This window comes from Mytilus trossulus, chromosome 9, assembly GCF_036588685.1.
Source record: "Mytilus trossulus isolate FHL-02 chromosome 9, PNRI_Mtr1.1.1.hap1, whole genome shotgun sequence".
In the NCBI taxonomy this organism is placed as follows: Eukaryota; Metazoa; Mollusca; class Bivalvia; order Mytilida; family Mytilidae; genus Mytilus; species Mytilus trossulus.
Genome location: NC_086381.1, coordinates 35355741 through 35374628, shown reverse-complemented (window position 1 = coordinate 35374628; position 18888 = coordinate 35355741). Strand labels below are relative to the sequence as shown.

Sequence of the window (18888 nt, the reverse complement as noted above, 5' to 3'; positions counted from 1 at the left end):
GGCGAAACAAGTATGGTAATTTGTTTATGTTGTTTCTCTTTTAAGTTTATTGTCATACTAGTGATATATTATATAACAAGTATTTGTAATATCTTCAAAGAATCTTTGTACAGTGTAATATACATTTATATTATGACTTTTCTACTTTGCAAATATTTTATGATAAAAAGGTTTATTATATTTTTCAAATAAAACAGTTGTTACAACAGATTTCCATGTGGTTTTACTGCTAAATAACAACTTTTTTATAGTGGACTTTTATACTATATTTTATAAGTTAACATCAATGAAAAAATGTGATGCACATTAAACACGATATTTACTTTCTTTCTTGAATAATACGTATATACGTTCGTTTAGAATCAAATAACTTTAACATCAACTGCTAAATGGTCACTGAAGATGTGAAATAACAAATATATAATTCAAGGTTGTTGACTGACCAACAACCAAAGCACGTGTGTGAATTTTCAACTGTTTTTTTTTCTCTTTAAAATCAAACGTATGTGTTTTCTCTTTACACGGAATGTGAACATATTACGGTTATGTGAACAGTTTCCCCCTGTGTTTACTTCATTCACAGAGTCAAAATCATGAAAGTTCCAAAAACAAACTGGATTTGAATTTATCAGTCTTTCGGTTATAAACTTCAATCACCTTTCAGCAATTTGGTGTTATGCAGTAAACTCACATTTGATATTCAGCAATATCTATTTTATTTCGAGAGAGCAAAAATCCGGTCGATGCCTTTGGGAAATATGAATCTTCCAGGGTTAAAAAAATATCAATATCATCCTAAAGCAATGGAATTAACTCCATATATTGTTAGAACCTAAAAGCACACTCATGAGTGTGGAACAGTGGCTTTTAGTTATTTTAAAAGAAGCTTTAAAAATCCACGGTCTTACTCAACATAACTGAACTGCAGATCCAAATATTAAATCATTCCATATCAAAGATCACAAGAACTTTTAAGATTTTTTTTCGGACGGACGGACAGAGTCCAGTGGTTGCTTGACAAAAATAAAGAACAAACAAATGAAAGAAAAAGCGAAACAAAAAGGGTGATCATCTGTTTAACAATGAACAAGCAATCACACAAACTCACAATATATACCCAAGTACTCTTAATCTACTGAGTCCACACATTTTGTAAAAGATACATACAATTGAATGACAACATCTTATACTGAATTGATGAAAACCGATAGGATTGAAGACAAAACCCTTATCAAACATCAAGACTAGACAAGAACATGATAAAAATGCTCACAATAACGGAAAGAAAACTCAAAGGTTATAAACTATGGAAAGAAACTTGATAAATGATTGATTTAACTCATGTTGTTTGGTTGTTTCTCTTACATGTTTACCCACATCTTCTATTCATATCTAAAATATATCAGGTTTCAAATGAGTTGATTAACTTGATTTGATCCAGTGCAATACATTTTTATCCAGTAGGGGACTCTGTATTGCCATGCAATACTCTCAGAATGTTTGTTTATCTAAAGGACTATTTTCAAATATTTCTTCAATATGTACTATATTTATGCCAGCTTGACTGGGTTATATGTCCCTTTGGTCTTCTTCTGTCCAGCAAATAAACACTTGCCAAAGTGGGATTCTGTTTGATTTTGCGGGATGTACAAGTACGCAACCACGTTTAAGTAAAGAATATTTGCAACGACTGCTTGAGGGGTCCGAAGGTGTCTATTGCCAGAATTTATGTTCCCATCCAAATTACCCTTGTTCTAGTGGCAGGCCAAATTTGACGCCCTTCGTCTAGGTCTTCCCCTATTACAGATATTCCTATTGATTTTATTGTACATTCGATTTCTTTTCCTGATTTTAAAGTCTTATGTTTGGTCAGCTTCTCAATGGTTGAACACGTTTGGGTTATTCAAATATTTCCTTCTCGGGCATCAACTTGTGCCACTAATGGTAGTGTAGTCGTTCGGAATATAAGTGAACTATTTGCCACTGGACATAAGAAAAAAAAACCAATCAGTCAAATAGATGTACTGAACTTCATTTACAGTATAACAGCTTCATATGAGTGTATATTGTGAGGTTGAAAAAACGATGCGCCGAGTTTCTAACAAGTACAAACATATAAAGGCTTTTACCAGATGTCTTAGTTCTAAATTGATCAAATTTGATTATATGTTTGGAAAAAAAAAGCAAATTTTACAAACAATCTTGTAATCTACAGGAACTGATTTTTATAGGGCTGTCATTTGATAAAAAATATAAAATTTACAAAAATTGTAGATTTAGGTATTATATCAAAATCATATTCAGTCGCAATTCGCCCGACATAATAGATATAGGAAGATGTGGTGTGAGTGCCAATGAGACAACTCTCCATCCAAATAACAATTTAAAAATTAAACCATTATAGGTTAAAGTACGGCCTTCAACACGGAGCCTTGGCTCACACCGAACAACAAGCTATAAAGGGCCCCAAAATTACTAGTGTAAAACCATTCAAACGGGAAAACCAACGGTCTAATCTATATAAACAAAACGAGAAACGAGAAACACGTATATATTACATAAACAAACGACAACTACTGTACATACCACATTTAGATTTGGTGGTCATTTGGAACATTATTCCAAAATTTCCAACAAAATTGAGAATGGAAATAGGGAATATGTCAAAAAGAAAACATTCCGACCAAAGAGTAGATACCAGCCGAAGGCCACCAATGTGTCCTCAACGCAGAGAGAATAATCTCGCACCCGGCGGTGGGCTTTAGGTAAGTATATAATTCAACAAGCCAAAAGACTTAAGAAAAGTTGTGTACCTCAAAATTAAGTTCTTGCTGTTTGTAATCAGATGATTAGTATCTCTAATTCAATGATATCTATGTATAACACAAGAAAAACGACTCTCTTAAATCTATTCAACGTCGGTGCACACCATGCAAAACATGTGACAAGATAGATGTACAAATCTGTCATATTATATGTGACGAGTCTTTGGTGATCAATCCTATGATTTACGAGCATATAGTTATGTGTTCGTTTTTTATTCTTATTTGCACTTTGACGTACTTTGTAGTACATTTGTAGTATATTCCTTTTATAAGTCTAAAGTATAATTTACGAAATATATCATTGCCATTAGGTTTTTTTTAGGAGAGAGTTTTTAATATATAAAAGAAGATGTGGTATGATTGCCAATGAGACAACTATCCAAAAAATACCAAAATGACACAAACATTAACAACTATAGGTCACCGTACGGCCTTCAACAATGAGCAATGTCCATACCGCATACTAGAAGTTAAGCTCCGAAATCACAGTAAATACGGATCAATTTGACCAGTGAATGACCGTAACAAATGCGGATGAGCCAACTGCAAATATATCGACAAAGATATTGCAACTTAACCAATAATACTGATTTCTGTTGTGCTGCGGCCAAGATACAATTATTCAATGAATATCGTGATAGCCATCATATAGACTAAATAGGGTTTGTTTCATTTTTTGGGCAAAACAGTTCAACAAAATTAGGTATATAACTTATCACAACTTCCTAGATAGTAACTACATCATTCAAGCCAAACATAAAGGTAGACTGTTGATCAATAATAAAGTAGTAAAATCATCTATCAGTCAACAATAAATGTCCCGCCAAAATACCACACACATACTCATTGATCAGACGACTAGTGCCCGAAGCTAATTTTTGCTTCAAGAAAAAAAAATAAAGCATATTTAACTAAATGAATTAGAATATATCATTTCCTATTAAATTATGGAAAGATAAAATAGCCTACCTTTAGACTTTTTCCGCTTTCCTTTCTTAGCATTGGCTGTCGGTGCAAATATAATCAACAGGAATAGCACTGTACAACCACAAACTAGTAATGTCCTATTAAATTTCATGTTGAAAATAATTTATCGATTTTAACACTTGAAGTATATTAATATTGGCTATCCCACAATTAGGTAATTTTTGAATCCATCATAGTATATATATATCACCTTAGGAAAGACATATTTCCGTCCCTCGTAAATGTCAATTGAATTGTAAGTTCACGTCTTTTTAGTTGTGATGCGATGCAGATTCTTTAAGATGACAAATTTTTTAGATTCCATTTTCACGCTTTCTTTTAATGCCTTGGTTTAATTATATTCAAATAATATCGTTTCACAGGATGTAAACTTATGCACCTACAACTTTAGCAGAATAACGATTAATAAAATAGTGAAATTTAAATGTTTTCCCTGTAAAAAGTGCATTATCCACCGAATGCAAGTTAATAACAAAATGTTGTTACATTGCCATTATCAAAAAGTTATCGGTTTACACTTCGGTTGTTGATGCAAATAACTTCTATGTTACGTCTAGAATATCGAAATTTAGCAAGTCATAATGAATTAAAGTTAAGAAAATTATAATAAACTTAACACATATCTATTTACTATAAGCAACAAGTTGTTAAAATCAATACACAAGCATGCGCTTTCCACAATGGTTTGAAATTATACTTTATAATTTGATCAAATGTATCCGATATACAGTCACAAAATTACAAGAAGTTATCGAGAAGAAATCATAAACGACAAAATAATGAGAGATATTAATCAGCGATATTAAACGGACATCTATACTCATAATATAATGAAAGTCATTTGTGATCAGACTGATTTTATCTGTCGGGTCAAAAGAGTTCCCGTTTACACAATGATTCCAATTATTTCAGGAATATTATCGAATTATAAAAATTATAAGTCAGCCATTAAAATTATTAAATCTTTGGGGGGAATTTTTAAATGCGACTTTTCTTGACAATTTCACATATTTTTTTGTTAAGTGTAATTTTATAATTAAAGAAGATGAAGTGGACATCTATCTTTTTAGACATTCTGTATTGGTCAATTTAATATTACAAATAATGGAATTTAGATTATATTTGTTATGATTAATATTGATAGAAACGTATGATAAGCATTGCAATAATTAGACCGATACATATTATATTACACAAATAAAGCTAACCGAGAAAAAGATAAACTGAGTTTCGTCATAAAGAGGTGAACGATAGCCTCTGTTATGAATTATCCAAAATATGTGTTTTATTCCTTTATGGTACAGCTCTAATGTCAGAAACATAAGTCAGTCGTTCTCTTCTGTAATCTTGGGATCTTAAAATAATCTTAATACAATTTGCGCATATTCTATTTTTATAAAGATTATGTCCGATTGATGTATAAATAAACATTTTTTTTCGTCAATTCCTTCTGATTAGGGCCCTATGCGTGAATATCTCCGACCCTTTGTGTAAAGATGCGTTTTTGTTTCTTGACTTTTCATGTGAAACTAGCTGTTTCGAGAATACGTATATGGAAGTTTCTCCTTTGGCCCGAAATGCTTACCGACACTAATAAAAAAAAATGAAGCTAGTACGTTGTTTGATCAAGAGGGTATATATAACACCCCAACTGATTGACATTGTTGTCACAGACCATAATGAATACTTACTTGTCTGTAACAAATTATGTGAATTGGATACATTCTAAACTCATAATTCTTCTTTACAAATAAAGTTGTAACTCTCTTTAGTAGAGTTTGCTTATTCAACATTTGATTTTTTATACACATTTTGGTTTTTCAGCTATCCGTGTTTTGTTTTATCTTCCGATGATAAGTAATCTTGATGATCGCAGGTTTAACGCAACAAAAATAGCAGTAGCACAACATCAAATTACAGAGTTCTTATTGCAATCGAAACAATTTTTTACTGACTGACAATCGGGAACACAAATCCTATCTTATCTGTCCAAGGGATAGCCGGTTAAAAGTATTTAACAATTTAATATACAACCACTTGTATACAAATGTGTGTTCTCAAAAGCATAATCAACCCAGCAGTAAATATTTAATTGAGTGACTTGACTCATTACATGCTTTGTTATCAATTTTCAGCCGACAAATTTGATGAATTTTGTCAAAAAGAAAAGATTGCTACTATCTGAGGCCATATTAACTTAAAGGATGGTTTTGTATTCTCTATTCATGTTCTAGTTACACAGCTCCTGTGCGTCTTGGTCCGTTTTAGAATAGATTGTTGCTGTCATATTTCAAGTGTGATAAGTAAGAAGTATTAAACGAAACAGCTAGAGTGTCAAGATTTACTTTACTTCACATTCATACTCAATATATGCATTCTTCAACAGCAACATGTAGCGCTGCATAACATTCTGATTTTTGGAAATATGTTAAATTGTAAAGATAATTTGAATTTTATGATGCTGACCCTTAGATATTGATTCCAAATAACATTTGACAGCTTTTTGATTTCGTGGGTGTCGAAAGACTACAAGGAAAATGGCCGGCTATTTCACTAAAACAGTGCAAAACTAGTGTAGGTAAATAACGATGTTTTATCTTTGCTAAGTAAGCATGCTCCTTACTACGCATGTTTAATCGTTTGCCGAAATGACTTTTTATGTACTTATATTTAACAGATTTGATGGCTAGAGATATGGCTAAGAAATTATAAGACATTGTTGCAAATGAACCACTTATTTTACACTTTTGAGAAACGCTTTTAATATTTGGCTTTAATCGTAACTGAAAATCCAGAAAAGCGCTTCGGACGCATGATATTTATAAAGTGTTTGTTTTGTTTCTACAACGTACATATCTTGTACTGGATATTTCAGCGAAAGCGTTCTTATTTAGAATTTTTTTATCATATTAACCATTATCAGACGATTTGATCCCTGCATACCATTATCCCAAAGCACCTCATGCAGCGATAAAAATCACAGGTGATTTTTTTAATCTACAATTTTCAAATTATATTTAATCTACAAAGTAAAACGATTAAAGCGTCTGTCAAACTTTAATCCAAATAAAGTTTCAAACTCTCCATCAAAGAAAGTAGAAATTTTTGATTTAATATTAAAAAGGATTGTCCTGCCTTTTACAACCGTAATTATTATACCTTTATTGTTGACGTGAACGTATTTTCCTTTGACGAATCTTTATCAACCTTGTGTAATGTTTGTAATAAAATGTATATCATTATTTTTCGTTCAGTTGGTTAAACTTATTGTAAAAGTGATCGTTGGAAATTTTATAGGACATCATTCTCATAGGGGTATAAATGGGACTGAATGTTGAATTCTTATTCATTATACCATAATTTAAAACAAAGATAACCACTAACTAGTATAAGTATACCCAAATTAAAGTAAAAGGATAAAACATTACTTTACACCTATATACTAAAGTACATAAACTAAGCATGGTCATTTTAAAGTTAGTTCTGTATTGAAATACCTTAAGAATACCCTAAATAATCGTGGGACGATATTTATCAATTGTTGGGAATAAATTACCACGATACTGTGAATAGCTTACGTCGGATGCAGGTTAAATTCCCAGACATTATTTTGGTGAACTGAGATGACCCGGACGAATTACCTATAAGACATCCTAAGGCCCACAAACCACAAACATGATTATAAAATAGTTGTTGTCGTTTACTGCATGTTTTATGTATTATGTTGTGTCGTATACTAATTCTGTGGTAAAACTTAATCATAAATGTCCGAATGTTTTTTCACATACTTACTTTTGAAGTATCAAATCCCGATTTATGCTATTTAAAGAAAACAGCACAAGGGTGATTGGATTTGTCACATGATAATTTTACGCCTGGTCAGTTCAAAAATGCTACACTTCGGCAGTTAATAATTTTGTTTTATTTACAGATTTATAAGAAGTCGTATCAAACTAGTAGCTTTGACCTGTTTAGTTGAAAACTTGAATGAGAAAGTTTGGTAAGATATGCCATTTTTTTATGAGAATCATAATTATAATAATTGTACATGTGTACTTATAAATCACAAAATCCGATAAAACTTTCAGATATGTGGAAACGTATTGGAAACGTTTCGTTATACAATCCGATTATTCTCCCGATTTATTATTTATCAAATTCTCTTTAAGATTAAAGGTAACAAAGCATAGTTTAAACTTTAGATTTTGATCTCGCATAATAACTGCACTCTATTTCCTTTGTTGGTTGCTTTATAAAAATAAATCGAAGAGAAAACCATCCACAAAAACCAAATGACATGAATGTAAGCAACTATAGGTCATCGTACGGCCTTCAACAATTAGCAAATTCCATACCGTATAATAAGCCATGAAAGGCGATAACATGGTATGCACATTTTATTGTGACTTTAATAGTAGACCGACATCATAGGTTATCGGATGACAGATCTAAGAAATATCGCGTCTAGGTGCGAACGTGATTATTTTTTTTACACATTTCATTCGATCGTCTAGTCTTAGCTGACATTATTTTTCTTCAATTTTCTTATTGTTTTTTGTTTCCAAACTTTTAGCCTCGAAGTTTATAATTGAGACATAAATTGTGTAAATGTTCACATAACATATCAAAATAAATTCTGTATCTTTGTTTTATTACAACATTTTGATTGTTTTATATTTAGCATTTCAATCTTCAGAAGTATTTCAAATAGAATGGCGTAATGACTTTAATCTGTATATTATTTCAAGCGGAAATGAATACAATCAACTTGGAAGAGTTGGATATGTATTTTGACAAATGAAACAGAAAATTCTCAAATACCTTTGCGATCAATTAACATTCATCTGTTAATGAAAATAGCAGAAAACATCTTGAAATCAGATTTCATCAAAAGCCATAGAGTGCGACACCATACTTTTACCTGTTGATTTGAGCTAACACTTTTAGGATCGTTTTTTGATTGTGTTTACTAGTACGCACGTGTAAACAAATATTGTCAGACATTTGCAAAAAAAATTCTAAAAAAAAGTATAAAAACTCCCCTTAAAGTTTAATATAAGTTTTGATGACTGTTTTTGTATACTCTCAATTTTTCATTCGTTTTCTGTGAAGCAATTTACTGTATGTTCACATGACTATCTACAGTGTATTCCTATATTGTCCGATTATTAAGTTCAATATTGTCAGATTATGAAGAAAGTTCGGGCTCATAAGTCGAAAATAAACTGATAACGCCATGGCTATTTAAAAAAACATCGACAAACACTAGAACAAAAAACACAAAAAAACTAACAATTGAGCAACACGAACCCACCAAAATCGTTTGGTGTTCGCAGGCAACTGTCGACAAAAACCTGTCAAAAAAACTTACCGAGTATTTCAAAAATCCCATTTGATACATTCATTTAGTGATTAAGGAAGTTCGCTGCTCAGTTGATTTTTCAGAGCTTTATCATTGACCAGTTAAAGTTCTCAAATACTAGTACTACTAAAACATAAATAAGATTTTATAAGACTTTTACAAATGGCTTATAATTATACATGGAGAAGATTTATAAACATAAAAATGGGGGTCCATGGGCTATTTTTTAAGGCATTCAAATGAATAAAACCAGAGGATTTCGAAAAATTGACAAAAATTCCAAAACATGACATGCAAACATTATTAACTGTGTTTCATGAGAGACACACGCGAACATATATATATATATATATATATATGAGTGGTATCGGAAATAAAGATGAGGAGTTTAACTGTATGAATGCTAAAAATTGTTAGCATCGTAGAGAACAAAACTTTACATGTTGCTACTTGAGACGATTTATATTTTGACGTGCATAGCATAGGCATTTCGCTATTTTTGAAGACTGTTTGTCTATTATGTGAGTCATGCATGTTAGTGAATTGACAGGGTGACGTGCTTCATTCCTCATATTTATTTCTGATATGTTAATAAACCACATTGTCAGGTTTTTTGTCAGTTCCTCATTTCTTTATTTAGTTGAATCGTCGTCATATTAAAGAGAAAATCACACTTAAGAGTGTCTGCCATTTTGAGTTTATCAAAACAGAAAAAAAAATATGAGATTGACCAGACATTTTATTTACTTTAAAAGCACTTAACATTACCAATTAATAAATATCAAATCTTTGGTGGTTTATTTGTATACTGTATTAAAACTAAAAATTGAAACAACATTCTGCGTTATGTAATTTCTTGTCTGTTTATTATGTTCAGCGTGCTATTTGAATCATTCTATATGATCTTGAAACAATCAAATTCACACATAAAGTGCAATTTATATAACATAAACCCGTCATTGCAACCTCCCATCGCGAGTTTATGACACGAACTAAGAGCTTCTTTAGCAAAGGAAGAATATAAATCTATTTAAAATCGATGCTAGCCAAGAAAACTATTACTTCATCATAATAATTACGCCGTTAAAACTTAAGTTTGTGCTTGGGTGGTTGTCTACGTTTCATTAGGTACAAACGTCTTCTATCATGATTAACATCACAAAATGAACTCCATGTAGAAATAAACACAGATTTTTAAAATAAGAAGATATGGTATGACTATCAATGAGACAAAAAAAGGATATCAAGCCACATCAATTGATATCAGTATTTCTTTTTATGTTGCAATGTTGCACCACTGCTATTTCAGGTTAGGGTGAAGGTTGGCGCCTGTTAAAACGTTTAAACCTGCTGCTTCTTTACACCCGTCCTAAGTCAGGATCCTGTTATTCGGTGGATGTCGTTTGCTGATGTGGTTCCTTAGTTTTTCTCTCGTTTCTCGCGTTTTATATAGATAAGGCTGCTGATTTTCTTGTTTGATTTGTTTCACCTTAATATATAGCTTGCTGTTCGATGTGAGCGAAGGTCGTACTGTGACTTATATTTTTTTTTTATGTTTTCCTCATTGTGACTTAGATGGAGAGTTGTCTTACTGGCACTCATACCACATATTCTTATTTCTATAAACAACTCACACGTAATCACCATGAGCAAAACCCCTATTTTATAGTTAGTTATTATAAGCCCCCCCCCCCCTCCGATAAAGATAAATGACTTTCACACAGACCTTCTATGAACATAAATCTAATAAAAAGAATATAAAAGATGGTACGGTATAGTCATTAAAAAACGATTAAAATTACAATTATTAATATAATATAAAAATTAAAAACATGCTTGTCGAAGAAAAACATCATGATCAATAGTTAAAAAAGACAAAAGCAGTACACGAACCCTGCCAAAAACCACTTGCGACTCACTCACCATCATAAAAAAGGAATCATTCACCAACATGTGGTTTCATGACATGTATAATTGTGTTGATATGTCGAATTGAGTGATGCCATAAAAAACAAAGATATAATTGTGGCTACGGCAAATGAAACATATCCGATGTCCTCCGTGACATGGATTCTACTTAATAACGGTAAACCAAATCATAATGATTTTGTTAAACTGTCGTTGAAAACCGTAACATTGAGTGTCTTTGATTTACTAACATACATGTAAGCTATAATCATACATTAGAATAGTTTACAATTATGTTGCATTTGTTTTCATTTTAAACAGGATTTATTAACTAGTTTTGGACGTGGCCGTGTACTTGTACATCCCAACAGTAAAAAGGACACCTTAGTATAGATCTGAGAGTACACGTAGTTACTAACAGCTAGTTCAAATCCAATAAAAATGAATAAACAATCAGGGATCTAAGACTAAACTATCAAATAAACAATTTTCATTTTCATACCAGCCCTTTTTCTTGATATTGCTATGATCTTCTCTTTCTATTTCAATTGCTTGAAATGCAGATAATAACCAAGTACAACCCTTCGCCAAGAAAGATAATTGTTTAGTTCTGATGTACAATGGAGTTTTATTTTAAAAACTGTATCATATAAAGTACTTCGGTTACAGATGGTTGTAAGCAGACTTTTTAAGTATCAATATCTTGAACCGTATGTGTGCTTGAAAGGTTTAATGGATAAAATTGCCATGCTTCTATAAAGCTGACTATTGTCACCAATATTGTGAGTTCTAATAATTGGACATGTACTCGTTTATCAATATTTAAGTTGTGTTGCTAAGTGTTTTTGTCACCTTGCTATCGACACTGTCCATTACTGTATTTTGTCACCTTACTACCGACACTGTCCATTACTGTATTTTGTCACCTTACTATCGACACTGTCCATTACTGTATTTCGTTTACAGTTGGTTGCAAACACACTTTTTAAGAATAACGGAAAAGCAGTACAAAGTATCAAAATGAAATTTGGCATTTAATCCTTACATTGTCAGAAAGTTACATTTACCATGACGAGTAATTTACCGCTTTGAAGTAGAAGTCAATTGTATTATACGGAAGATCAATTAAGAGGCTTGTTTAGACTAAACATGCTGATGTAAAGTGTTAGAGTGTTTAAGCTCATATCGTACTAAAACTGGCCTGTATCCAGATGTAGCAGTCATTCAAATATAAACATCCTGTAGACTTACACAATAATATTGACAGATATATCCTCATTCAAGTAACCAAATAAGAGTTGTGAATGAAAGGGATATTTTCTAATTTAAAAATATGATTCTGACTAAAAACATTCCTCATGTTTTTAAGTTTTTAAAAAATAAGTTAGTTTTCACTTTAATTACCATTTGATTTTTTACTGTATAATTTGCTTGTCATCTATTAATTATATAACTGCAATGCTGTACAAAGAATCAAGCTATTAAGTTCACAGAGTCAGATGGTTACTTGTATTGTTTCCTATAGTCGAAATGTACGGTTTCTGACATGTATTCCGGAAATCTGTACATTACATACAGGTGGCGGAAAAAAAAAATTGTTTTGTTTGAAAAGTATGTTTTCTTTGCATCTAAAATGCCACAAAGCATTATTAGCTTTAGGTTGATTAAGGTAATAGAGCCAGTTACAATGTATCCATGATACATATTTAAATACTTCTGAATATCACACTTCAAATACCTTGAAGTAAAACTTTGGTCATTATAAGTATTAGTGAAAACTCTTCCAAGGGTACAATTATCCATATCGATCACAAATTTCTACCTTACCACTTTATATACTTACCGGGCAATGAATACAATGTAATGGTCGCCCTGCATAGGCCACTTCCGCTTCTGTAACTTCCGGCTACGACACGATTTAAACCAACATAAACACTATAATCTTTTAATCCATATTCCGTGTCTTGTCCTTTTAGTGTATATAAAAATCTTGATTCTATATAATCCTTCGTTTTTCCTGACTTATATTCGAGTCTTTCATCACTTATATCCATTTTGACACGTGACCCTTTTCTAATAAAGTCATCAATAGTTCGAATCAAGAGCCCACCATCTGACGAAGCATCCATATGACCTTTCAAATTATTGCCATATATACGAAGTTGCTTATTATGTACTTGCATTTCTGCCATATTACTCGTGGTTCCATTATCTCCCCCGAAACCGTCTCCTGTTGGAGAATCTGAAATATCAATGGTCCACATTCTTGGAGGTTCTCCATATTCAAACATGAATCTAGCTCCATCGTACTTCCCAGAGAAATCAATTTTAAGAACTACTTGTTTATCACATGAAAAACTACCACTCTTGGTTGGTTGTTGAACAAAAGATATATAAGGACTGTATCCTTTAACGACGCCATTACGTAAGTCTAAATCTACAATATTATCTTGTAGAGCTGCAGTTTTTAGACATAAACACAAAACTGAAAAGAAAAAATAAGAAACTATTGTTAATCTCAACCTAAATGAATTGGTATGTTTGCTGAATTATGAATAAAAGTCGGATATACCAAAAAGAAAAGGAATTAAGCTTAATTAAAAAATAGTTTTGTCACAAATGAACGGCGTCGAAGTTTAGTCGAAGTTGTCGTGAAATTTGGTCAACAAAACCACTTTTTTAGCAAAGAAATTATCAGTTTCCAAAAACATTCCAGGGTCAAATTCAGTCTTCTGAAAATTATTTTTTGGAAATCTTATATACTGAAAGGTCACCCGTTCATGGACTTCGCCAACTTTAAGAACACATGAGTTGAACCACAGTTTTGGTGTCCACGTCTTATTTATTAACATAGAACACAGCGTTTTGTTAACTGTTTGTCCTTTTCTTTTTGATAGCAATTTTTTTTGCGAATTATGGATTTTGATAGCTCCCCTGTTAGCCTCTTCTCTTTTTGTCTAGAGCAGTTATTGATACAAATCTCAGTTATTAATACAAATCTTTATTATAATTGAATGACGAAACCTTTAAAAAATAAAACGAAAAAAACAAAGCTTTAAAATGTCTTTGATTTTATTTCAAATAAGAATACCGTATTGTACTTTAAACACATGTGTATTGTATAAACTGACACATTATTGACAGTGCGATTACTGTCACGAAAAGTACTAAGTGTCTTGATTATTGATTTCTCCGGCTAAAAAAATTGTTTATCAATAATTTTACTATTGTCCGAGGGTATGTTTTTACCAAAAGAATCAAACCCTCTATGTTAACATTTTAATATATAATGTTACCCAACGGTTAAATAAATTGTTACCCAACGGTTAAATGAAATGTTACCCAAGGGTTAAATGCATATAAAAAGAACGTTATATGACATGTATTGTATGAGTATAGATGTATATGTGTCCATGATATGCGTACTAGACCCATAAATAAAGGCAACAGTAGTATACCGGTGTTTGAAAGTCATAAATCGATTGAGATAAAACAAATGCCGGATACAATATAAAAGCAAGGGAAACAAACCAAATATAAGAGGAAAAATAAAAAACAACAGGAACACTGAAGTGCAACAAAAACAAACTCAAACAAACATAGAAACGAACTATTTGATAGCAGCTGCCATTTTCCTGACTTGGTACAGGATATTTTACAAAATAAATGGTGGGTTGAACCTGGTGTAATGGCAAACCAAATTTCCCGCTGTATGGCAATGTTAAAAGAAAATAGCCACTTTTCAATACAGCGGATGAGGGTCGATGTGTATAACTATCGTTTCTGATTTGTTTTTAACATCTGGATTTTCAAAACAAAAATGACAAGAATAATATGTTGGCAGAAATTTCTGACATCAATAGCTTTGATTCATATGAAAAACAAAGAGTAAAATCATAAAAATATTGAACTCAGAGGAAAATCTAATCGAAAAGTCCGTGGCAAAATCAAATGACAAAACGCATCAAAAACGAATGGACAAAACTGTCATATTCCTGACTTGGTACAGGCATTTTCAAATGTAGCAAATGGTGGATTGAACCTGATTTTATCTTTATACCAGATTTTCCATAACGGTCAACCAACTCGTGAAAGACTCCGTAAAATTAACGAAGTTATGATTTCAGCTTCCCAACGCTGCACTATAAGAAAGAAGAATCATCTCTTTTGTCGTAAAATTTTGTTTTAACCGACCCTCCTAGTCAATTTCTAGATATAAATGCTAATCAAGTGGCAAAATCAAGAACTCAAAACACATCAAACGAAGGAATAACAACTGTCATATTTCTGACTTGGTACAGGTATTTCAAATGTAGAAAATGGTAAATTGAACCTGGTTTTATAGCGCTAAACCTCTCACTTATACGAAAGTCGCATCAAATTTAATGACATTGATAATGGTGCGTGAATAAAACAAACAGACACAATAGGAAAATATGTCACAAATAAAGGTAAAAAGTCTTAATTCGGTAATTCATATGCGTGAAAAGGGAACGGGATTGAAGTAACAACATAGGAACATATCCGATTTTATCTTTATACCAGATTTTCCATAACGGTCAACCAACTCGTGATGGACTCCGTAAAATTAACGAAGTGATGATTTCAGCTTCCCAACGCTTCACTATAAGAAAGCTGAAATCATCTCTTTTGACGTAAAATTTTGTTTCAACCGACCCTCCTAGTCAATTTCTAGATATAAATGCTAATCAAGTGGCAAAATCAAGAGCTCAAAACACATCAAACGAAGGAATAACAACTGTCATATTCCTGACTTCATACAGGCATTTTCAAATGTATAAAATGGTAGATTAAACCTGGTTTTAAAGCGCTAAACCTCTCACATTGATGACAGTCCCATCAAATTTCGTTATATTAACAATGGTGCGTGGCCTAAACAGACATCATAAATAAAATAGTCAAAATATGGGTAAAGCAGTCATCTAAAAACAAACAATTTTACAAAAAAGGACACAAGCATCTATCAAAATAAAAACACATCCATTGCTTCGCGTGTCTGACGTCAGAAATTTGTTGTACGTCACATATATTTGTCGTTCAATGTATATACAAATAATTTTAAAATTTCACATGGGCAATGTTAACATACAGGGTTAAAAATCAAAAGTATGTAAGAATTAATTTCAGAAATAGTCCAAAAGTTATATAGAATTTATAGGAATCCACAAATAGTTCATTAAACTACAATGTACGTGATTGAATAATTTTGACGTTTGTGGTTCAACGTATTTTCTAATTCATAATAGAAATATATCATAAAGACAAATAATAGAAAAAAATATCATACAGTAAACCGATGCAGATTGACAAAATTGTAGGAACAATGTTATGAATTTTAGTTAGTCCCTTAATGAAAGCATTGCGTTAATGTAGCATTTTATTTTATATTGTAAAGTAAAGTGTCTGGTAAACTTAATTCATAATGATAACTAATTATATTGACTGTCACAAATGGCATTGTCAATAGAGAGAACAGCCAGACAGAGATTTGTTTGAAAAGTTGTAAAGATGTGTTTGAAACATGTGCGAATTTCACAGACAGAATTCATCGTTACAAGTAGATGATTTATCTTTTATCAATACATTTTCCAGTTCAGATGGTACGTGTTAAGCAAAATAGCATTTTTTCAGTGATTCCAATTAAACGAAATGCATTACCATTATAGTCAACCGATTAACGTATAACGCCAACTGAAATTATTTACATAATACTAAATTATTATGTCAATCAAATATACTGTAAAAAATATATTAATTAGTATCCTATTTCAGTCTGTCAATCGTGTATCTGAACATTCTTGGTAATTATATATAATTTCTGTTAAGATTTCTTTTTAGAAAATGAGTACTGTATTGTAAACATGTGTAGGTTAGATTGCTATTAAGAGTTTTGCCTTGATTTTATCTTTTAATTTCCAATTAACTTGTCAACATATTAATAATTCTTATAGGTAGACAAAGAAAACGGTTTTTAACAAGCTTTTGAACAGGACTATTCGGAAGAAAATGGAGCGAAGGGAGGTTACTCGAGTGCAAAAGTGAAATGAATTATGATTAGTTTTGCAATTCCAGTTCAAGTACAGATTATTTAAGTGCAAATGCTTAAAAAAACGGGATGAATAAAGAAAAATCATATTAAAAGTAAACCATAAGGATTATAAAAAGGAAGATTAATATATATGTTGAAAATGAATTTATACACTACATAATTTTTTTTAATTTATTTATTGACTTTTCCATTTTAATTTTTTAAAATGTGTGTTTAAATAACTGCTAAAATGTTGCTGTTAAACAAGTAATGTTTCAAATAATAAGGACTTAAAAAATGTTGACAATGGAACAAGTTTTACTTTGATTTTTGCAATCAAATTGTATTAGAGAATCTGTTATAGAAATTTGTGAGAAATCGTATATATGCTGCATAACGAATTTTCACACAGAATCGCGACAAAGTCGTTCAGGAATACTTTGGCAGATGAGGAAGTACTGACAGGAAAAATTCCTTGAATGTTTTGGATCCAGTACTATTGACCTCTTTATATTGACATATTGACCTCTTTATATTGACCTCTTCATATTGATTGTTGTACTGTTATGTTAAAATTATTAAAAAGAATGTGTCATCTCATACACGTCGACACAACTCGTTATAGCCTGTTTGAAGTTAATTCCAACTTTTATTTTAATGTTTGTAGATATAGGAAGATGTTTTATGAGTGGCAATTAGACAACTCTCCATCCATTGCAAGTAACAATTTAAAAAAAGTAAACCTTTATAAGTCAAGGTACAGCCTTGTCGTGTAATTCACAAACTATGATATTTCAACTTTTGGTGGTCCAATCGCAAAAGGTCTTACAGAAAGCTAATTATACAACAGTTGTGTGTGTCTAAACTACTTCCCCAATTTCCAAACAGATGAACTCTTTTAGATCTTAATCAAAGTACAACGTTTCTAAATCTGTATAATAACTTGTAAAAAAATTGAATGGGAAGTAACCGTTTTTAATATTTTACTTTGATAGAACTAGAGTAGTCTTCCATTTAAGGAAAAGCTTTTTCGGACAATAATTTTTGCGCTATTTTTATCTGTTTTTTTTATGTCCATTCCGCTGAAACAAGTTATCAGTTTTACTTCAAAACAGAATTTAAAGACTATACCTTTATTATATATATTAACATATTAAACTTAATACCAACAATAAAATTGATAAAGAAGTAACGATAATTGTCAGTATATTATCTTATGACACGTGCACTACTTTTACTACCGAATGCTGATTTCTTCGTCTAGACATTGTTATTGTTACCAATGAAATTTTAAATTATAAACAAAAGTATGAATTGATTTCAGATACATCTTTATATTTTACCCGAAAGCAATTCAATACAAACTACATCTTATTATAATACAGTAATTGTTGTTGTTTCTTTAAGGAAAAATTAAGGAAAAATAAACAGCGATAGTCATTACAAAGTAAGACGATTAAACAACTTTTCCAACTTTGATTGAAGCAAAATTATTGAAAGCAAATTTTTTACGTTCTCAGTCATAAGCTTTTCATCGGTTTTTTTGTGTTTTGAGAACTCGATATATATGTATAAATAAAGGCAACAGTAGTACACCGTTGATCAAAGGTCATAAATCGATTGCAAGAAAACAAATCCGGATTACAGACTAAATAACAATGAAATAAAGTGAAAAGAAAAGAAAAACAAAGGTCATGGATCATCTGTGTATCTTCTATCTAGGTTTAATAATTGTTATAGTTCCCGGTCATAATGTA

The 18888-nt window shown here is 31.3% G+C and overlaps 1 protein-coding gene across 3 annotated transcripts in view; it reads right to left on the bottom strand.

Moving 5' to 3' along the window:
- The window catches only part of LOC134685652 (signal peptide, CUB and EGF-like domain-containing protein 2), a 55747-nt gene that overhangs the window by 28378 nt on the left and 8481 nt on the right, over positions 1-18888 (bottom strand). For 2 of the 3 annotated variants that reach the window (XM_063545604.1, XM_063545603.1), the window contains one exon: positions 12926-13567. In XM_063545604.1, coding sequence (XP_063401674.1) covers positions 12926-13567 — 642 coding nt within the window. Of the gene's footprint in view, positions 1-3794; positions 4385-12925; positions 13568-18888 lie in introns of those variants that run through there. The other variant, XM_063545605.1, reaches the window with a different exon arrangement.